General features: G+C 32.0%; 1 protein-coding gene across 1 annotated transcript; it reads left to right on the plus strand.

The window, feature by feature from the left end:
* Positions 1-19,077: 19,077 nt before the first annotated feature.
* Positions 19,078-22,616, plus strand: LOC108323473 (cyclic dof factor 1). The gene is made up of 2 exons (XM_017555948.2): positions 19,078-19,546; positions 20,908-22,616. The coding sequence occupies exons 1-2, from the start codon at positions 19,391-19,393 to the stop codon at positions 22,135-22,137; spliced, it is 1,386 nt and encodes a 461-aa protein (XP_017411437.1). The 5' UTR covers positions 19,078-19,390; the 3' UTR covers positions 22,138-22,616.
* Positions 22,617-24,384: the final 1,768 nt, after the last annotated feature.

Here is a 24,384-nt window from a genome sequence, read left to right on the forward strand (position 1 = left end):
GAATAGTTTTATTTCTTGTTGAACATTGTTTAGTTTTAGTTTAAGTTTTATGTTGATAGTTTTGGTAGTGGATTGAACTCCACATTATGTAGAACATATGAAACGCATATTTATATTATTGCAAAATTGTTTTGGGACATTTTTCTGCTTTTCAGGTGTGGTTTTATTGAAAAAATAAATATATTTTAAAAAAAAAGCCCTGTAGACGTCCGTTAGTGTACAGTGGGACGTATATAGACGTCCGACTGTGCACTAACAGACGTCCAACTCCCCCAGACCCTACCACAACAATTCAGCCAAGTAGACGTCCGTGCGGGCACCACGGACGTTTATAGAAACGTCCGTCCTGGTACCACGGACGTGTCAAAAAACGTCCGTCCTGACACCACGGACGTTTATATAAACGTCCGTCCTTTAACCACGGACGTTCATATAAACGTCCGTCCTTGCACCACGGACGTTTATATAAACGTCCGTCCTGGCACAACGGACGTTTAGATAAACGTCCGTCCTGGCGCACGGACGTTTAGATAAACGTCCGTCCTGGCGCACGGACGTCTACATAGACGTCACCCGCATAGACGTCCGACCGCCCCCGGACGTTAAAGGGCCAACAGAACGGACGTCTATTGCCCGTTCTGCACTAGTGTCATACATGTAAAAGCATGAAAAGATGAACCAAAGTAAAGTGTTGGACCCACTAGGGTCTACATTGGAAGTGACATGAGATGCCATAATGAATTAAGTTGTGTTTGGTAAAATGGGGGGTTTGGTAAGTATTAAATTGACTTTTATATGCTGGGTTGACTTTTATACTTGTGTGATAATTGTTGTGATTATTATCATTAAGTATGTCTTATGCCTATACTTCTTAAATTCGGATTGTACCTTTCATCTTGCGGAAAGATAAAAAAGATGGATCTCTTTGTCTTTAAGAGGCGGTGGAAGAGGTGAGTCTCTTCGTCCTTGAGATGCGATAGAAGGGACTAAGGATTCGAGTGCTACCCTTTCCTCTTTCGAGGGGGTAGAAATGGATGAATGTCTCACCCGTTGGGTTCTGACTCATACTAAGTTTAGTATTGAGGTGAATAGTTAGGAGTAGGGGAGACAAGTCTGAAGCTACGGTAGAAGACCACTCGAATCAACTTGTTTTGGTAAACAGGAATGTGCAGTAAAGTATGGAAGTTGACATAAGTTTATAGTGGTGGTTGGTATAGGCAAGGGTTACCTTTGCTCGATAGGTGATGTAGAGCTAATGTGATTGGTCCTTATTTTGGTTAAGGGAATGTATGAGGGGTTGTTGCATTGGTAGTTATAGTCTTTTTGTGCATTGATAATTGTTTAATGTGATAAAATTGTGATAAAGACTTAACAATTTTGATATAAATGGTATCTCAATGATTTGATGTTTATTTTGCTAGCTCACCCTTGCATGTTGTGCTTGTGGTTTTCAACTACGATGATCATTGTTATATGGGAGTAGATAATGTTGCAAATAATTCAGGGAATGCTTAAAGCAACGAGTTGATTTCGAGAGTTGGGGAACTTAGTGTTTTGTTTTGAATAACGATTTTATTTGACATTTTATTTTGTAATTAATTGGAACTATGATTTATTTTTGGTTAATTTTAAAGACTTATTGAATTTAGAATTCTGTAATGATAGTATATTTTAAAAATTTTAAATTTTTACTCGAAATCATGACATCCTAAATTGGGATGTTACAAAGAGTAGGGTTGCTTTTGAATTTAAATTCTTAAGAGACACAACAAAAAATAAATCAGAGAAAAATGTAGAATATGACAGGGATGAGGACGCCACAATCTAGCATATTGATAAGTCAAGTGAAGATTTGCCACAAAGGTGTTAATCTTTTATAACAATCACAATTCTAATCTAAGAACCTAGAGAATTCTCTCTTAAAGAATGCAAATGCATATAATATGACTCTAAAAGTGTTTACTTCAGCTTTTGGTATATATATATATATATATATATATATATATATATATATATATATATATATATATATATATATATATATATATATATATATATATAGGCACATAAGTTCAAGAAAACCTAGAAACCCTAAAGTAAAGTGCAAAACCCAAAACACATAAAAATAAAAACAAAAACAAAATTTACAGACGTAGACTTTCGCCTTACTAGGCCTGCTCGCTCATCGAACATAAACTAGCTCGCCAAACGAATTTAACATTCAATAAAATTAAAATAAAATTACAATTTATTTAATTTCCTAACTTATTCTTCAATTGATTTCATGATCTTCGTGTTCTTTAAGTTTTTTTCTTTATGGAACATTATAAGATTCAAGGAGACGTGTTTTAATCTTTGATCTTGTCATAAATCCTTTGAATTAAAGATGTTTTTCCTCATGTTCTTCTCATATATGTTCAATAGATAATCCTCTATCACTTCTCTTGCTTAATGTTGAAGAGTGCGAGAGAGGTGACATGGTGATGGCGGCTCGTGGCGAATTGGGTGGTGAAAGATGGAATAAGGGGAGAGGCTAGTGAACCAATTCAAGGATTCCCCTTTAAGAGTGGTAGCGAAAGCTTTGCACACGATTGCATCGTTAGTTGAGTACAAACTAACTTGAATTATATAGATGACAACATGTTTGTCTGGGTTGGTGCTACCATCATACCAGTCTAAAGTTAAAGCCTTCCATTACTTAGGAGGAGAGGTGTCGGTGATGCCATCTAAAAAAAGGGATGTTGGTTGTTCCCTCCTACTGCCAACGAGCAATGCAAGTTAGGAATAGGGTTGTACTCACTCTCGACTTCATTTTCTTGGGTTGGGACAGTGCGAGGAGTTTTCTACATCAAGACCGCATTGACAGCAACCTCCTTCTCTTTTTCCTTATCGGTCGTGAATTTGACCTCGACCCTCATTTTCAGCCTTACATTCTTCTCTCTCAATGAATTCATCTCCTCAACACTTCTTTTCTTAAACTCAACAAATTCCTATTATGTATTTGTTTGAGCTTCCAAGATAGTGGCTATGTTTATCGAGGGGGGTTCTACTTCTTTCTCTCCAATCATTTTGTTTCCTTGTGGACACTATAATGTTTGCTTTCTTCGCTTAACTAATATCTTCTTTACAAAATAATACTCAGTACCATGGTGGATGCTAAATGTTCTTACAAGTCGAAGAGCTATCCTACAAAAACTTTAACTCCACGAACTTCTTCAACCTTTGCTCTCCAAAGTGTTTGTTGTTCTCCTTCTTAGTAGTCATCCTTTGTAAGGTGAATGAGGGTTGAGCTTTCAAAAGATATTTCGAGCTGAAGTCAGCCTAAAACATCAACAAAGTATATTAAGAGTATGAGAACTTAAATGAAATACCTCAACTAGTGGGTTATCTATAATATAACTTTTTATGTTTGTGGACCCTCACCTGGATGGGTTTGGGCCTAGGCCTAGCGGCCCATTTACCCTATCTGATTTAATGTTTGATAATAGTTGGTACGTCATTAGTTTTGATAGGCCGTAAAGTAGTCGGCTAGGGTGCCAGGTAGTCGATTGGGTTGTCAAGTGGTCAACTAGGTCACCAGGTAGTCGGCTAGGTCGCCTAATGGTAGTCTCACATTATGCGGACTGAAGATGTTTAGATCTAGACACTTAGAGTGTTTGATTGTGTTTTGTGTTATATCATATTAGGATGAGATGAAGGTTAATGTGGCCAAGGTATTCGACGATACACAATAAAATACTTATTCAATAAAATAAGTTTTAAATATTAGGTACAAAATATAAGATAGGATGTATATACCTATGTATATATCTAAAATTTATTTAAATATTATTTATGTTGTATAAAAGAAATATCAAAATAAACTACCTTTTATTTCTATTGAATTTAGATTTAGATAAATATATTAATTAATAAACATTAAATATAAAAAAATACGCATGGTCATACATTTAATATCTAAATTACTCTTTAGAGGTATTATAAACTAATTATATTAAAGAATCTATGCCAAATTTTGATTAAAAAAAATCTTCTTGTAAAATCATAATCATACGTGTACATATTTTAATAAGAAACAAAGAACCTTTTACTATAACTAAAATCATATGTGTACATGTGAATGCTTATTGATTCTTACATAAGTTTATCTATGCAAAAATAAATGATTCATTTTTAAACAAAAGCATTAAGCATAAGATACGAGATTATGAGATTAAAAAATTAATTCATTAAATGGCAAATGAAACATCAGTAAAGTCACATATGTTTAAGCACTCGTAATACGTTTATCAGTGTAAGCAAATATGCAAACAAATAAAAAACACCATTCATTATTCATTTTTAAATAATGGTGAGAGAAAAGCTAATGGAACGAACTAGTGGTAACAATATTATGTGATGAATAATATATCAAGAAAAAAAAATCAAACAGTCTTAGGATAAATATTATACAAAGTACTAATCGAATCTATCCAAAATGAATCTGAAGAAGATGACTTGTATTTCTTCTCCACAAGTTTTCTCCTATTTTGTATTTGTGCCCCAGGTTTTATAAAAGCAAGTCACTGAAACGAGGAAGCTGAGCAAGATCGTGGGACACTTAAAATAGAAGATAATAAAATATTATTACTTTATGTTAAAGTTTTTTTACTTTAAATTATTATATATTATTTTATTTAATATTTTTACTTTTGAATATATTTATTCCGTTATATAGAAAGGAATATATTTTATAACAATATTTAGTGTCATATTTTATTTGACAATTTTTTCTAATAATAAAAAAGAATAAATATTTTGCTAATAACCTCTTTTATAATTTTTAAGTAAACTTTTTTTTTTATCTTTTAATAAATATTTTTCTATTAAATAGTTAACACATACAATTTTTTAATATTTCTTAATTTTCTATTAAATTCACTTTATTCTATACTTTAATATATTTTATCATAAATTTTAAAAATAAAAGAATATAATTCTTTTAATACAATGACATTAATTCATTTATTTGAATCTGATAAATTATATTTCATGGTTAAATTATATTTCATGATTGAATTGAAATATGTTAAACAATATAAACAAACATTATTTTAAATATATATTTGACACTTAATTTATTTTTAATATGATTGGATTAAAATATTATATATGTTTATTTTAAAAAAAAAATAATTAGAAACATAATTAACCTTATATATGTATATATGTAAATTTTACTAATTAAAAAAATATGAAAACTAGAAAAACACAGTTTAAATTATAAAATTTTATTTAATAATATTTTTACAGTTCTCGAAACTAAATAAAAAGATATATTTTTATTACAAAACATATACGCTTCTATTGTTTCAATTCATTAATTTAATGTTTTTGTAATACATTTAAGCATTTTTGTGTTAAATCTTTTTTTATATTTTATGTTGTTTCTACGATAGATTTTACTTTATTTTATTCAATATTTTTAACAAATATGAACAAAATTAATTGTTGAAAAATATTTATACCTATTTTTTAATAATAAAATTCTAAAGAACTACGAGAAATTGATTCCACATATTGAATTTATATTAGAGTCATAAATTCAATTAAAAATAAATAAATACATATTTCAATATATAATTTAAAGAGTTTCACAGAAAAAAATGAGAAAAGATTCTACCAATCATCTCACCATATCTTGATCATGTCATCCTAAATACTATCTCAAACATGTTTAAATATAAAAAAATATTTTTTTTAACAATTTTTTTTACAACTTTTTTATTACTAATAATAGTTTGTGATTAATTCAATGAATAAGCGACAAATAATCTATTAAAAAATATTAAAAGAAAGTGATTAACATATCATTGGTGCACGTTTGGTACTTAAACATTTCCCAGCTTCATTATCCATGACCTCTGTCCATATGGCTCATACATATCCAACATTTATTGCACATCGTGATGTGAAGTATCCTAGTCAGATATCAACAGTTATTGAAGTTGTGGTCAACAAGCTGCCACCACTAAAAGTTACTACTCCACCTCTCTATCAAATTCCAATAGCAGAGACGCCCTTGACAATTATTAGGTTATCATTTTTTAGCAATCAAGAGGAAGAAATGAATTAAGTTTCAGTAGTCTTACAAGTAACTTCTACTTAGCACCAAACTAAAAAAACAAAATTAAAATCTTCTTTTTCTTTCTAATTTTGTTTTAATTAATTAATTTGATTCTTATATTTTGTTGGTTTAATTAAGTTTTAATTTTTGTTAAAATAAATTCTTTTGATTTTTTTTCTATTACATTAATGTTAACATCGTTTTTCTATATATCACATCTCACCTTATAGTATTTTTAATTATTTTTTTATTTTTTTTTTTAAGTTTTTTTTGTCACATGTCAAGTTTTTGTGTGTCAAATAATAGTATCAGTGTCACGTGATAATATCAGTGTCACATAGTACTATCAGTGACAAGTGATGATGTTAGTGTTACATGACCGTGTCTTGAATTAAATTCAGTTTCGATATTTGAAATTTTAACTCAATTGAGTCATTTTTTTATAATGGAACAATGTTTTTCTTCTCTAAAATAAGGCCAAATAAATAAATAATCCTAACTACGACTTTTATATATATATATATATATATATATATATATATATATATATATATATATATATATATATATATATATATATGTGTGTGTGTTTTAAAATAGTTTTTTAGAAATTATACACCAAAACTACCCCACATTAACATTGAAATTAATTTTACTTTTTTATTTAAATTAAAAAATACCTATTTTAAACATTTTTTTTTCAAAATATTAAAAATTCAAATGTAAAATGACACTTGTAATTTTTAAATTTTAATATCGAAAATAATTTTTTTTAAAAAAATATTTTCCTTTGTTATCTTATTTATCAATTGTGTTAAATATGTTTGTAGTATTTAAACTTGGTTACAAAATTGAAATTTGTCTCTATTATAACCTTTGATACATTTTGGTTCCTAAAGTTTAAAAGTGAATGGATATAGTCTTTTTAACTTGATGAATCCATGACTCTCCATAAGGCTAAAGAGGTTCTTCCTAATAGGATCATTAAGGGCATATTTAAACATCTTCCTCACCTCCTTTGAATTTATTTACCATTTCTCTTTGTGATTAGTTTCTAACTTCGTGTGTTTATTTTGTAGGTTTACTAGTGATACATCCTCTTTTGATGGCCTTCCTCTACGCTTGCTTGTATCCATGGTTGAAGATGATGAATACATGAAGATGAGTGGAGCATAAGCTAAGAGAATAATGGTGGATGAAAGTGTTTTGGTTCAATTTAGGTGAGGTTTCCTAGAGCGAGGTGAGGTCAACTCCTAAGAAAGAAAGCTAGAATAATCTAGAGATTATTTACTTTAAGATGAGTTCAATAAAAAGACATAAGCACACAATTAGGAAGCATTTCATTACTCAATTCAAGCTACAAAATACAATGGTGAAGGCCTTTATTCATAGGCCAAGAAACCATAGACTAGTCTCCAAAAAGTAGAGCCAAAATAGAGCATGCTTAAGGTATAACTTGCCACCTAAGCAATCATGTTCTCCATGCCTTGGTGCTCACATGGGAGGAGACTTGCCTTTCAAGTATATGTCAAATTCAGGTTTAAGAAACTCTAATCCTATGCGCTTCAACCTTGGGCTAAAACTAGGCCCAATCCTTTTAGGCCCAAACTAGACTACTAGGCCCACACCTAAACTATGGCCCAAATACAATGTTCAAAAATCTTACACTACTTGGTCCATAATACAAAACCAAAAATTAATACTTTAATATGTTAAGACGAAATCGTCTATAAGACTAAAACATCTAAATGCTCTCATATGTTTTGAAGTTTAACAAAACAACATTAAACGAAATAATCATATGAATAGGTTATCACTAGCATATCAGAATAGCTGAAACATAGGTGATAAGTTAAATACCTTGAAAATCTACTACCTAGGAAAGTCGTAGCAAAACACTTAGGTTTAAACCAGACATAACACTAAACGATTCCCAAATTTTAAGCGTCAATTACAGTCTTGTTAAACGCAAAAGCTATACCAAAAGGTAATCAGTTAAAACTCTCAAATAGATAAAAGTGTCGAGACAATGTTTTTGATAAGCCATTTGAAAGTCTAAATTAATATCCCAAAAACTTGTGGAAGAAAACTCACTAAACGTTGTAGCTGAAGAAAGAAAAATCTTAAAAATTTTATAATAGACTATATGATACCGTGAGCTAAACTATTCACTTCACCAACAATAAACTCTCAATCAATGTTTGATATCTTAGTAAAAAGCTCAAATGATAAAATACTACACAAACAGTATAAAATGTAAAAAGCAATTTTCTGAATAAGCATTAAATGTCATTAAATACTCAACATTCAAAAATAGCAAAAAGTGATAAGAGAAAAGACATATCTTTTGCATGCATATCTACTCTACTTTGTGCTGATAACCTACGACACCCATCCACCTACTTCATCAGATATATATCAAACGTGGACGTTAGAAACAAAGAAGACATTCACAAAATGTTCTATCCATTAGAAATCATACCAGATAAATAGTACAACCTACTTTTATCAAAGTATCATAAAAGCAAGTCAAGTCTGCTTTGACAAGTTGGCTTTAACCAACAACTTCTTTACACGACAAGACTAAGAAGACACAAGAATCAAGGGAAAAGCTTAGTCTAACGGTTATCTTTTGAGAAGCCTTTAAATATAAGATGATTCAAGAAAGAATCAAGAGAATATCTTAGGAAGAGAATATCATACAAAGAGAAAAGCATATATCGTCAAGAGAAAAACATAGAAGAGCTCAAGAACTCAAAGGAAATATCTGAGAAGAAAAAGATCAAGTCGAGAAATAGTCTTAAGCTTCATTGTAATATAAGCTTACTATTTGTAAGTAGAGAGAAAAGAAAGAAAAACACCTAGTGATTCTGTAGATTGTATTGTATTGAACATATATCCTCTCTACGAGAGTAATCATCTAATGACTTGTAAGAAATCAGATTGATTGCACATTTTAAATAGTATTCAAACACTTGTTGATTAACTCAGGAGAGTTAAGGATTACTAGGCAACATATCAGGTTAATGAAAGGATTGTCTAATGGAAACCATTAGTGGGAGAAACTCAATTAGTCGGTGTATCAGGTGGATACCAAGAACTCGTAAGGATACCAGGAATGGTAAAGAATACTACACAACCAGGAGTGAGTGAAATTCAACTAGGCAATGTATCAGGTGAATATCAGGATTGTCTAGGGATACCAAGAGTGGTAAGAATACTCAGTTATAATCTTATTGAAAATTATAGTGAAACCCTCTAAGGTTAGAGGAGATTGAACGTAGCTAAGTTGGAGCGAACCGGTATAAAAATATTTGTGCACTTCTTGCTTTATTTTCTCTCAACGCTTCTCTTACTAAACCTACAGTTGCACTTTCATCTCTAATATATGAGCTTCCTATATTAAACGAGTTTTATTAAAAAGGAAGTTTTATTCAAATGTTGCAACGAATATCTCTTAACCATTAAATAACACTTGAAAAGAACTCATCACTGAAATCAAATTTCTAAGTCGAGCTTTTAAACAATCTATGTAAAATCTCTCATTCTCAAAGAAGGTGTTATATCATACCGGTTGCGAAATTTTTTTTCAATAACACTATTGAACCCCTCCTCATTCTAGGTTTTTTTAAGTACTTCATAATATTTACAAAAGAATCCTAGACTAGGTCTTTTGCTGCAAAACCAACAGCAAGTGCATTGGTCGTAGTGTAGCAAGTAATAAGTAAATATATCGCTTTCTTCCAAGGGACTTGTGCAAGACTCAACAACTCTTGCACTCAATAACTCAATTAGACCACAAAATTCACAAAAATACAAGAAACTCCTTTTGGCATTTTCATTAAATAGTTGGTGTGCAAGGAAATATAACATAGATTATTTACAATTTGTAAAGACTAGAGTTCATCCATTTCATTCTCATGCATTAGTAATCATCTCAATTCCATATTCATGTCAAAATCAACTCACTAAAATACTCAAATACTATCCCTAGTGACTTTGAGTCTGTGATAACTCATCAAGTTCCAATTCCGAAATCATCATAAGCATTTGTGCATTAAGTTCCAATTACTAATGAATTATGTTTTATCCCTTAATACAAGCATCGATTAAGTGTTCAATTTCAGTTCTAGGTTCAAGTCATATTTTCCAATACATCAAAGACCACAAATCAAGCATGGAATCAATCCATATTAAGAATTAAGCATGGAAATTGAATACTAACACGAATTGGAAAAACATATATTATTTACAACACTAAATTACACAAGAGTACCATGTTTTTTAACTAATCTCAACAAATAGGGTTAGTCCTCCATGATGGAGAATTTAGGGTTCTACAAATTGAAGAGATAGAGAAGAAATGAAAACTAAAGAGAAGATGCAAGTCCTCTCCCAAGGTTATTCACAACTACTCCATGCTCCAATTATGCCTCCCGTTTGCATCAACACCTTCAATTTGTGACTCATCTTCCTCATCAACCTTGAGAGACGAAAATCACCGTTGATGAAGATTGAAACCCAAGGAGGAGAAGAGAGAGCTTCCCAACACCCCAAACAACTTTCAAGGGCCTCTCTTAGTTGCTCTAGGTTAAGAATGAAGTTTGAAAGGAAGTGTGTGTCCAAAACCTCGCGAGAAATATGTTTAAGTAACTCATTTTGAGATATCAACGACGCCACCGCTTAACGCCATATCAACACTAGTCAACACCATCAGTTAAAACATAAAAGAGTTATTCATCAAACCACCGCTCAATGTTATTCCTTTCACATTAACTAGCACTCATTGCAACTTTTCCACCACTTAACGCTACTTATGCAGGGGATGGTGGCGTTCAGCCCTACAATTGTGATGCGCAACCTAAAGCAGTTTGACAACATGATAATTTCTTGTCCAAAACATTCTTCTTTGAGTTCTAACTTGTTCTCCTTCACCATAATTTCTTCCTATTGACTTATTTTGCACACTCAAAATAGAGATTAGAGGTAAACAAACAGACACTAACTAAAACACATGAAAACATGTTGAACTTGGGGATAAAACAAGGTAAAAGCTATGAAGGAGTTAATTTATTCAAACAAATATACACATAAAAACACGTAAAATCAATTGTTATCACTTCTTAACATCTTCCTTAGCCTAAATGAACATCAACATTGGTATGCTCAGCTTAGATGAAGCCCAATCGTCTTGGATCCTTCTTATAATTGTTCTTGTGGTTAGTCCCTTGGCTAGGGGTTTGACATAATCCCCCTTCTTGAAAAGGATTTGACCTCATACCTCATTATTAGTGCTACCTGTAAAAGGAATTAAATCACTTACATTAAACAACTTTTTGAGTTGCAAACACTTCGAGGAGAGAGAATATACCTTTATGGTGATTTTGTAATGGTTGTAAATATTGTCCTTCTCCCTCATCATTAGGTTTCTAGAAGGATTTGTTTTTATTTTGCTAAGTAGTCATTCTCTTTTGCTACGTGGTCCTCCCCTTCTCTGCAGTTTTATTGGTAGGGGCTCCCAATGCTTATTTAAGGAGCCCTTTTTACCACTTGTAAATGGTTGAACATTTGATAGTAATGTTATCATGTTCAACCAAATTGTGAGTTGAGAGAGTGTTCCTAGAGTGTTCTTAAGTTTCCTAGTCTCATCTTGAACCAAGGTTCAGGTGACAACACCATCATTCATCTTGGGTGGCTTAGCACCTCAAGTGGCATGACCTCTTTCTTCCCCCTTCCCTTTTTTTTCTTTCCATGTTTTATTCCATCCTTTGTTTTATTTTCAACTTATGTTATTTACTTTTCATGTTCTTATTTGCTCATGTTGTTTTCCATTCCCTATACTTCAATCCCTTTTCTCTTCTTCCTTTTAGAGCCTTTTTCACATCAAGATAACCTGGTTATATTAATGTTTATGGGAATCATCATTATACTTTTTTAACCAAAAATTAATACAAACCCCTTGTCCACTAAAATCAACAAGATTAATTCACATCATAACCCAACGAAGTTAAATTGTTTTACATGTAAAATATTCTATACTAACATTTGAGTTGGTACATGTCAAACGATGCAAATAGCTAAAATGTCAACATAAAAAACCTTTTTGACATATCAAAAAAATTTAACTCATTTGGATTAGGAGAACTATATTTATTAACTACCAAACTATATCAAAGTTTGGAACAAAGGCGAATTTTAATTTTGTGTCAAAGTTTAAGGTCTAAAACATATTTTACTCTTATATTTAATGTGACAAATACACTTACATTTTTTAACTTAATATATCTTAAATCTTTTCACTTATAACTTACAAGTCTCACTTTAAATTTACATTTTTAATATTAAGAAAATCAAAAGTTTAAAATAAGCATTTTTTTTAATAATTTAAATTAAAAAATTAAAATTTAGGTTGAGTGATTTGATGTATGATATCCAAAAATTTATTTTAATTAAGTTGTATTTAGGCTTAATTACTAATTTGGTCTAAGGTACACCATTATTTCATTTTTATAAAAATGAAAATTAATTGTGTCAAAATTTCAAATATAGGTATTCAATTGAATACAAAAGATTGTCATGTAGCAAGACACTAACACGTGACAATAATATTGATATTGTCACATCACACTAACACTAACACATGACATTGAAACAAACATTGTCATATGACTATGTCATTTTCACATGGCACAACAAGGACCTAAAACGTGGTAAAAAACTTTAAGATATACACACACATACACACATATTTATAAATTAAAAATACCACTAACTAACATGTGACATGTACAAAGACGACATCAATGTCAATCTAATGGAAATGGTCTAATTAATTCATTTTGACAAAAAATAAGACTTAATTGAACAAAAAAAATGGACCAAATTGAATAATTGAAACATAAATTAGGACGAAAAGAGGATTTTAGAAAAAGAAAATTGAAAATTCAGACCTCTATAAAAAATTCCAAACCATTTTCACATACTACTTTTTATTTCAATGTTCCATGAAGATTCATATAAGATCATCTCCCCAGTATAACGAGGTAACAGTTCCTAAAGAATCAAGACATGGTAGTACACCTCTCCTACAACATACTAGAAAGAACATAATCTTCAAAATATATGATGACACATATTTCGTGCACACATTTAGAGCTTAATTATATATTGGAAGAACCTTCCGAATGTTTTATTTTCAAGTTTTAGCTTATTCCATTTTAATAGTAATAAATTGGGTTCAATATATGTATTTTACCTTTTTATTTTTGAGGTTGTTGGAGTTTTTCTCACTATTTTGCCTATAACTTTATATGTAGATATTACTTTTTATTTATTCTAGTTGCATTGGATTTTAAATTCCTAGAGTTTCAAAATGGACCTGTGTTTCTTTATTTTCAATTCTTTACTTTTTTTCTACTATTTGTAGACTTGTCATAGATTTGTTAAATTTTTGTAAATAACCCATGTGAACTCTATTCTCCTTGTTTTAGTTAATATTTTTTTAACTGGATTCACAAACCTAATTAAAACTCACATTTAAGCCCATGTTTATCTCATATTTCAGAACATTTATCACTTAGTTACCTTTTTTCCCAATTTTGGTTGAAAAGTTGCAAGTAGGTCTTCATTTTTATTTTTGTTTCAATCAAAACTTAACTTTTGAAAAACATGACACAATTAGGTCATTTCTGTGTCAACGTTGATACCATACCAACATCGTTAAAGACATGTCACATAGGAATGACAAATAAACTCGTCATCATTGATATTTTTTGACCTCATCCCTGTTTTGACAAAACATCCTTCATTAACTAGTATGGGTAAAACTCAATTTTTTTTAATTAGATATGGGGATAGGGATAGGGATGTACATATCCACTCTGACCTCATTCTCGTACCCATCCTAACACTCATCCTCGCTCTCCTCTCCGTCCTCATTTAAATTACTATAATATTCATGATTTCTTAGGTAATATATCACACACACTAGGACATACACACACATACAGACACACACACACACAGACACACACATAGGCATAAACACACACACACACACAAACACAAACACACATACACAAACATACAGAGAGAGACACACACACAGACACACATACACACAGACAGACACACACACATATATATACATATATATATATATATATATATATATATATATATATATATATATATATATATTGTTTACCTTTAGTTTTATAACTTTTTTCTCTTTTAGCTACACACTTTTTCCAATCTTTTTTAATTGTTTGGCTTACCATGAAATCAATTCACATCTTCAAGATATTTTTCCTCTAATGATTGTGCAGTTATGTTTGAATGATGTATGTAAACTGAACATTTTTTGTCTCATATTTGAATATATCTACTCCCTTTTAGTATTCTTTTTTTCAAGTAAGAATGTTTAACTCTCAATTTAAGTGCTCAATAGCATAAAATTTACTAGGTAATTCAAAAAAATTCTTTTTTATTCTCTTATTATTAATTTTTTTTTCATTTGAAGAATTATTTTTTTTTTGTAAAACAATTTTCATTTTCTTTCAACAATTTGACTAATTTGATATATGAAAAGTTATTTTTAGATCTCTAAGATGTGTTTTATCTTATCATATCCTTAACTATACATTTTTTTTTTGCGATTTCATTCAATGATGTATCAAATTGTTTCTAAGACAAACATGTCATTACTTTTACTTCTTTTTAGTATTTTTATTTATTCACTACAAGAAATGCGTTTATTTCCGGCGGCTTTGTACCGACGGCCTATGAGCCTTCGGTAAGTCATTCCTGAGTTCAATTACAGACGGCTGAGAGGCCTTCGGTAATGTCTTCGAAAAATTTTAAATTGTTCCCTCTCTCTGCAATTCATTTTCCCACCAGCCCTAATGCTCTCGTCGCCCAAAACCTTTTCCTTTGCTCCTTCAACGTTACCAAGCCCTAATCTTGCTCTCCTCTGGCCAAATTTCAGAAATTCCCCTTCTCCTCTACCAAATTTCCGAAATTCCTCCACCGCTACGAAAACCCCAAGCCGTTCTCTCGCGGAGTTGTGGTTGTTGGTGGTGTGCAGAAAGATTGACGCGTTCCATTCACTTCGTCGCCAACAACATCGCCATCACCATCTTCCTTAGACTCGTACATTTTCACCAACCGCTTCTCCGTGTCCTTCAAAAGCTTCTCGTACGCCTCGTGCATCTCCTCCAACTGCAGCACCGACTTCCAGATCCGCTTCTCCGTCTCCGCCCGCTCCCAGCCCTCCCTCTCCTTCTCGGCCTGGTGGGCCCGCCACTCGTGAATCTCCATCTCCGTGGGTCTCGATCTCTGCCAGCCTGGCCCTGGCGCTGTCAACTTCCTCGTGCGTGGGCAACTCCCCGATCAGGTTCAGGACCGTTCCGGCCTAGGCCACCTGAGATACGACCCGGCCCATGGAGGCCATGATGTCTGGGTCGGCGAGGTGCGGCATTTGGCCCACGATCTCCGGGGCTCGCGGCTGCTCGAGGTTGAAGTGGTCGGAGTCGGAAAGGTTCGAGGGTTGGGATCCATGGCGTGAGAATGAGTTTGGGGTTTGGGAATTGGGAATTGGGAATTTGTTATGCGTTTGGATAATTTGGAATCGATTCAATGCAGCGTTGAGAATATCATCTTTGGAACTTTGTTTGGTTTAGTTAGAATTAGGAATTTGACAGTAACTTCTGATTTCATTGCTTTCATTGCTGCACTGAAGTAAAAATTCAGAATGGAATCTGCTACAATTGAGTTCACTCACTGCTTACTCCCTTCTTTCGCCCTTCGAACGGTAATTACCGAAGGTCAGTGGCCCTCGGTAATTACCGAAGGCTTTTGGCCCTCGGTAATTACCGAAGGGCAAAAGCCCTCGGTAATATTTAGCGACAAGAGATTTACCGAAGGATTTTTGGCCGTCGATAAGCCTTCGGTAAACACCCTTTATCGACGGCTTATGGCATTTTCCGAGGGCTTTTGACCTTCGGTAATGCCCTATTTTTTTGTAGTGATTGTTTACTTCTATCATGTAAAAGACTATTTTAATATTTTTTATATAACTAATTTTATTTTGTGACTCATTATCATAAGTGTAATTCTATCACTGTATTTGTATTACAAATTTTCATTTACTATAATATAATAATGTCTTAATTAGTTAGATAGTCCCACTTTGATATTGGAACAATAATACATCCTTATGATATTGAATATTTGATAATATTACGTTTTCTTTGCAAGAATTGTTTATTATTTTATAAAAAATAATTAATTGATATTGAAACCATAAGAAAACAAGTATGGTACATATGGTACAGGTATGAGTATGAGTGTATACATGTACCCGATAGGAATGAGGATGAGACAAATTTTATACCTACTCGATTTGGGTATGGAGAGTGGATAAATTTTTTCTTTGGGTATGTGTATGGGATAGTGAAACTTGTCCCTACCCTATCCCGTTGTCATCCTCAAAGGCCCATTGCAACCCCTAATGCCACATATTAGCTCATAATTTTTTCATTTTTTTCTTTTTTAAAAAGGAATTAGTTTTTTTTTTCTTTCAAAATTTTGTTGACCATGTGTTAGGTCCATGACTTACCACGTGACAATGATAGTATCACATGTTAATATTAGTGTCACATATCAGTGTCAATATCAAGTATCATTGTCTTGTATAATTTAGTCCTTTTATATAATTTTTTTATTCAATTTAGTTCTAACTTATTTTTTAAATTGGAACCAAATATTTTATTTGTATAAATGTTATACTGATATTTTTATTAAAATTGAATTGTGAATTTACCTTTCATTATCTTAATTTCTTAAAATAATTCCTCTCCAAAGTGATAAGAGAAATTATTTGGTTATTGAATCTATGAATTGACCGTTCATCATCTTAATTTTCATTTTTCAATTTTGTAGTGTTTTTCGATGTTAGCTCCCCTTTTCTCAATCCATAAACCTCCAAAATTGTTTTTTATAAGAATAATATTAAAGATTGAAAACAGGTTGAATATCCATTATATTTTCAATGTCTTTTGAGAATAAAAATAGGTAGTGCTCTATATTACAAATTTTAGAGATGAATATTAGATTTCTGGAATGAAATTGAAGATTAGTGCTAATCAGTGTATTTTACCAATAACAACAATTATCATTCTAACATTGATATAACTCCTCATGTTTTGTATGAGAGGAAGTGTAAACCTCTACTGTGTTGGTTTCGGGATTGAGAGAAAGTTTTGGTGGAACTATAATTGTTAGCAAACTAAAGAAAACATTAGACTAGTATAGGACAAGATGAAGGTCTGCTCGAGTCAACCGAAATCTTAAGCAAATCAAATAATGAGACCTCTGGAGTTGCATTAGGTGATCATATTTAAGTATATTTTGAATGTTTTCTTTACTGATTTTAATTGTAATATTTAGTAAGAATTAATATGATGTTATGTGGTAACAAAATTTATACGAAGTTTATAAATATTGTAAATTAAATTCCTATATTACTTTTAAGTAATATTAGTTTATGTTTATGTTTTTTTTTATGTATTATGATTATGAGAAAAATGTTGGTAATAAATCTTATAAAAAATAATATAGTGTCCTAACATGTTAAGTGGGACTTATCTTTCTTTCCTAAAAGAATCAATACGCTAATAAACTGACTAATGGAGATTGGCGAGAGACTTGAATTTAAATTATTTAGTTTCTTTTATACTTTTTTTAATCTTGTTTTGTTTTTTATCAACTCCCTATGTTTCGAGTTGTATAGTTGTTTTATAGGGAGTTTACTTCGTATTTTTTAAACATGAATTTTGTTCAGTGCTTCATGTTTTTATTCTCAGTTTTTTAATAATATATTTTCTATGATAATATACATAATAAATAAACTTTATAGTATTAATTCAACTAAAAAGCCAAAATATATCATGATATTTAATGTGGATTTATAAAAAAACCAATAGATTTTTTTATTGTAATATTAAATATATTGGTGATAAATCTATTTGTTTATAAGGCTCGTTTGCTTAAAATTATACAATTACTTGCATATGCTTCATTTTTAAAATCATAGTAATTATTAGTAATTATATAAGTAGAGTCACAAGTTCCAAGGAACGTTACGACAAGCCACATTAATAAAAATTGTAAGTTTTTCTGCTAATTATTTATTTTAGATGTTTATGGTATTTAATGGGAGCGAGAAAAAAAATTAATGATTCATAAAAATTATTAAATGTATTATGAAAAATCAACTTATTATTATAGTAAAGTATGTATTATGTTGAGATAGTATAGTACGTTGGAAGAGTTTTTACCTAAAAAATATGGGCAGTGTTAAGGAAAAGACAAAGTATGAAATTTATTTAGCATTAAAAACATTTACAGAAAAGACAAAGTCTGACATTCATTTAACGTTAAAAACATAGAAAGGAAAGACAAAGTAATACATTTATTTAACATTAAGAAGATTTAAATAAAGAGTAATGATGCATTAATAGCATTTATTTTTAAACACTTAATTAAAAGTTTTTCTTGATGTGTTTCTGTTACATCCTATCCTATGACGTAGAATATTTGTTTGGTTTTAGGAGAGGTTATTTGGGTGTGATTTATGATTTGAGTTTTGTGAAACGAGGGAGAATTAAGAGAGAGAGAGAAGAGGTGGGGTCAAAATGAGAGGTGGGAGGCAATTTGACTAGGAAGGAAGAAAGTGTTACTAGAGTGGTTGACGAAAAAGGAAAAAAATGAAAATGCTGACAGGGATGAAAAAGGGTGGGACAGAACAGCACTATCTTTAGAAGCAATGTGGGAGAATCCAACAGCACACACAAAGATCTCATAGGCCACAAGAACTTGTGACTCACAAAATTCTTACCTTTTCCTGAGGTGGCAACATGTTTTTTCTCCTCTTCCTAAAATAAAAACCACACCCAACACAACACAACACCACACAACACAACAAAACCAAACAAACTTACTTCACCACTTCACCACTTCACCCATCCCCTCCCTCTGTCACCATTCATTATCCGTTTTCATATCAATTAACAGTGCAAAAGACACCAAAAAAGAGAGTTACTGTGTGCACCAACGACAACAACTTCTATATATCTATCTACATATACTTATGTATATATATTTTTCATCGTTACTTTCCCCATTTTTCTAGAAAGAGAAGGAGCAAGCAAGCAAACCAAAGCAACAACAAGAGAGAGAGATATTCCTGATCCTGACCCTCATCACCATTTTTATATCTCAGGAATGTCAGAGGTTAAAGGCTCTGCCATAAAGCTCTTTGGAAGGACAATTTCTCTGCCACACAATGATTCTTCTGCACCTCCGACTCTCGCTTGTCCTTCATCTTCCTCTTCTCCCCCGGAACCTACCTCTGCAACACAACAACACCAAGAAGACCAGGTACGTCCACCACCATATTTGTTTTTGGTTGAGTTTGTGGAAAACCATGTCGATTTGCAAATCTAACCGCGACCCATTTTGCAGAACCATTCAATTGCTAATGGGTGTTTTCAAATCTTGAAAAAGTTTTCTTCTTGGCATCGTGTCAATTCAGTTTAATTCAGGGCCTGCTGCAATTTTTTGTGGTTATTTTTATTTGTTTTTTTAATGACGCGTTTCGAATTTATTTAATCATCATTTAAGTGGTGGCGAGAATTCGCTGTGGGGTTCCTTTCGGCCAAATTGGATCCAATCTCCTTTATGGAATACAAGTATAAGAATATTGGATGGAATATATCATGTGGTTTGGCTAGCTTTGGTTTTAGCGTTCTCTTTTGAGTCCATGAATTTGCTTTTATGCTACAAAGTGAGTTTTCTAATTTTAGTGATTTCTTCCTGTTTGGAAAATATTGTCCTAAACGGGTTATTTGGCGACTTCAATCGAAATTCAAAAAAAGAAAAAAAATATTGTGTCTATTTTTTATTAGATCTCTTGCAGGATCCCAGAGGTACTATGGCTAAGTTTTTGGCTTGAATATCTTCTTGTTTTACTTAACTCTAATCTGATCACGTTTCTTTTCACACCAAGGACTTTAATTGGAGCTTAACTCTTCTAATTTGACACTTTTGTCCATATTCGAGTCCTTATTTAACAATTGTCCAAATGACCCCTGATTTTGTGACATCACTGAGGACATATTTATATTTATAGACTGCTTTTGATTTAATTATCTTCCAGCTGTTTCATACTCTTATTTTCTTCTTCCCCTTGAATTCCTTCTATAGTCCTGTATTTGTAAATTTCAAAAGATCATTTTCTCGATTGTCACCTACATATTTACATCTATAATTGTGGTTTTCTTTTGCAAATCTAGAATTGAGATTTTGGCGCTGAAATTGTTCAATTGACTCTGCTCCTTACGCTTTCACGTGAGCGACTTCGTTCATTGAACAAAGTACTTACCCTGTTAACTACCTTAACGTGGAAGGAAAAATAATATCTGCCCCATTTTTGGTGGTGTGAATTCACTCACCCTCCTACTTTTCCCCTGAAATATCTAAGAATTTTTTATATGTTGAATTAGAGTCACCAAATAAATAAATAAAATGTATCAATTTCACATGTCTAATTCTTCTATTTTGGGCTATGTAAATAACATGCTTCAAGCAAAATTTGTGAATCTTAACGTGTGATAATGGTAAATACCAGTATATCATTTATTTTTTGTTGATTTAACGTACTGAGTTCACAGTTTTACAATTCCACGAGCTTAGCCATAGTAAATTAGCAATTCTAACCTTGGTCAGGTTCACTGTTTTAGGAAGCACAGAGGAAACAACTTACCTCACTTGAAGACGATGATGCCTCATCACATGAAACCACAGAGGATTTAAAATCTGCCGCTTCAGACGTACTCGAGAATCCTAAGACTCCCTCAGCGGAAACAGAGACATCACTGCAGAAATCTCCCGAAAACGAAGAACAGAGTGAGACAAGTGCTTCTGAAGAAAAAACACCAAAGAAACCTGACAACATACTTCCATGTCCGCGGTGCAATAGCATGGACACCAAATTCTGCTACTACAACAACTACAATGTCAACCAGCCTCGTCATTTCTGCAAGAACTGTCAGAGATACTGGACTGCAGGAGGAACGATGAGGAATGTGCCCGTGGGTGCTGGTCGCAGAAAAAACAAGAACACTTCGGCTGCAGCTGTATCACATTACCGACAGATAATGATGCCGGAGGCATTTCAGGGAGCTACACTGAATGCCTCCAATGGATTGCATAATGCCCTTTTTGGGAATGGAGCAGCTGTGTTGACTTTTGGTTCTGATACCCCTCTCTGTGACACCATGAGTTCTGTGTTGAACATTGCTGAGCGAGCCCAAAGTTGTGTATCAAATGGGTTTCATGCAACTGAGCCAAATGGTTATTTTTCCTATAGTAAGGAGGGTGATGGGGGTGGTCATTCTACTGGAGTTTCTGTTTCAACAACTTCAAATTCCAGCCATGCTAGCTCACATGAATCGGTTGATAAAAGAGTTGAAGGTTTCACTCCTCAGTTATCATACTTCCCAGGTGCCCCTTGGCCTTATCCTATGCCTCCTACATTTTTCCAACCTAGGTACCCTTTATCATTCCACACTACACCAGCCTATTGGAGTTGTATGCCACCCTCTTGGAATATCTCATGTATGTCATCCCAATCTTCTGATAGCAACACTGTCTCTGCCCCCATTTTGGGGAAACACTCAAGGAATGGGAACATCATCACCCCATCGAACTCACAGAAAGAAATACATAACAGTTCAGAGCACAATTTCTTGATTCCCAAGACTCTTAGAATCGATGACCCTGGTGAAGCTGCAAAGAGTTCCATGTGGTCAAAACTAGGAACCAAGAATGACAGGACCAGCTCTGGAGGCCTTTTCCAAGCTTTTCCACCCAAGGGAAATGACATGAATCACAGGGTTGAAGCATCACCACAGTTGCAAGCCAACCCTGCAGCTCTATCGCGCTCTCTTACCTTCCATGAACAGACCTGAATGAGAATCACAGTGAGGCAAGTGAGATTCTCACTGTGCTTATGCATTGATATGAAAAACAAGGTTTATGCAAGTAGAACCCCATTTTGATGAAAAGTGTTGTTTCTTTCCCTCAAGAAATTGTTTTATTGAACAACCTCTGAGTAGGATTCCTAGGAGCAAATTGTTTCTTTATGGCTTCCCCAGCTACCATCTTCAGCCAGTTAAACTGAACAGGTGTTTTTGCTGCATAATTAGGAGATCTGTTGAGTAAATATCTTGGTGTATAGATATAGATATATATAAATGAGACAAGGAAAACTAGGAGGAGAAGAAACAATGGCAAGGAGATTCTTAGACTAAAATCCAATGGTTTAGAATACACATGCAAGTCTTCATTGGAATTCTCTTGTTATTTTTTCCCTTTTTTTTTTACAGATTCTCTACTTTAATAATGTTAGTCCCAGATTATGATATTTATGTAAGCTTTCTTTATTTTATTTTTCTTCTACTTTAATCATGCTACACTTTCATAAACATCAACTCACATGCACTCTGTTTTCGCCATTATCTACAAAGATTTACTTTTTCATATTTGTTTTTTCTCTACTTTCTTTCTTTATATATTTACATTCAAATTCTGCTACTTATCCTAATGTGAGGATAGGATATAAGTGCCTCGGTGGTGTACAACCATAATTAAAACGAATAATCACAAACTTTTGTTTCAATTTCATGATGTTAAGAAACAATGTAACGTGTAACTATGATAACCCCAACTTAAAGGGAGGTGTTAAATTATATGGCTAATGTAAATGGTCTTTTTTAAACGTATATTTGCTTAAGAAAATAATATTTGAAAAAAATTATTACAAATGTTTTCTCTAATACAAGTCAATAAATCATTTACAAAGAGTTTAAATCCTTTCCAATCTTTATGTTATGTCTTTACTTTTTAATATGCAAGATTTTTTATTTTTTATTTTTAACACGTTATTTTATTCTCATTTATTTATCACTATCAATTACTAATTATACCTTTTCACTTCATGCTAAGATATGAACTTTTATTACTTTTTTTTTAGAATTACTTTCTAAGTTTCTTATTTTCCTTAAATTGTAAACGAAAACGTTGCACTGGAGCGGATATTTTTACTAATAAGATTAGACAAAGAGGGAAAAAATGTATTTTTTTTTTGGTTTATTTGTTATATGGAACACATTATTAGGAAAAGAAAAAATTGTAAAACTAAAGAGGTGTCACTTTTTGAAATTATAAAAGTGGAAAATTGATGACCAAGCTTTCTTTTATGTGCATGCATACATATGAAGGTCATTTTCAATCTTTATTGACACAACAACAGAAAGTTAGGTCTTGATGCAGCAATATGCCAATCTTTTGTTAGTGGGATCTACTACATTCCTGGTCCTTCGTTGCTATAACTAATTCACTTTCACTGCATTAGGAGTTATTTATATAATAGAGAATTATCCACAAATAAATGGACTCAATCTTCTTGCACTGCATTTTATGTACAGTCACAATCATATTGAAAGGTTGGAGTGAATGTAGCCAGACAATGCAAATCGATTTCATATAAAATATCAAGTTCTTTTCTTGTTGCTAAAAATTTTTAATAGACTTTTATGATCCATTATTTCTGGTTCTGTTACAAAACATGGAATTCATGGTGGCTTGGTTTACATTAATATTTTTTATTTATTTTAGTTTGTTTAATTTAAAATATTTATTTTCTTTTATTTTAATTTCTTATTTGGTTGATTATTATCTTTGATTAATGTTAAGAAAAAATCGTCTGAAAAAAATAGATCGTTTAACATGAGTTTTGAAGTTTAACAAGAACAATAAACAAAATACTCTTTAGAGAAAAGAGTATCTAAAGATAATGAACATAGACATAATTATGAGAAAACAAGACAATAAAATGCTAGAAAACCTTGTAGGAAAAACAAGTGTATGAGAAATGAGAACATAGATACATAAAAATGAAAACAGATATATCCTTTAGTGATTATATGAGAGAGCTTCTAAACATTAAGCAACAGACAATATCGTAGAATCATCGATAATATCTATCAAATATAATCATCCAAATGATTGTTCGACTAAGAGATAGAAACCAAAAGAACTAGGCTCAAATCATCTAGAAGCGTCGAACAAAAACACTAAAAGTCTAAGAAGACTTAAGCTTAAAAGTGTCTAAGCATTAATCTGAATAGTTTCATCATCAGAGATTTAGCAAACAG

Source organism: Vigna angularis, chromosome 1, assembly GCF_016808095.1.
Source record: "Vigna angularis cultivar LongXiaoDou No.4 chromosome 1, ASM1680809v1, whole genome shotgun sequence".
In the NCBI taxonomy this organism is placed as follows: Eukaryota; Viridiplantae; Streptophyta; class Magnoliopsida; order Fabales; family Fabaceae; genus Vigna; species Vigna angularis.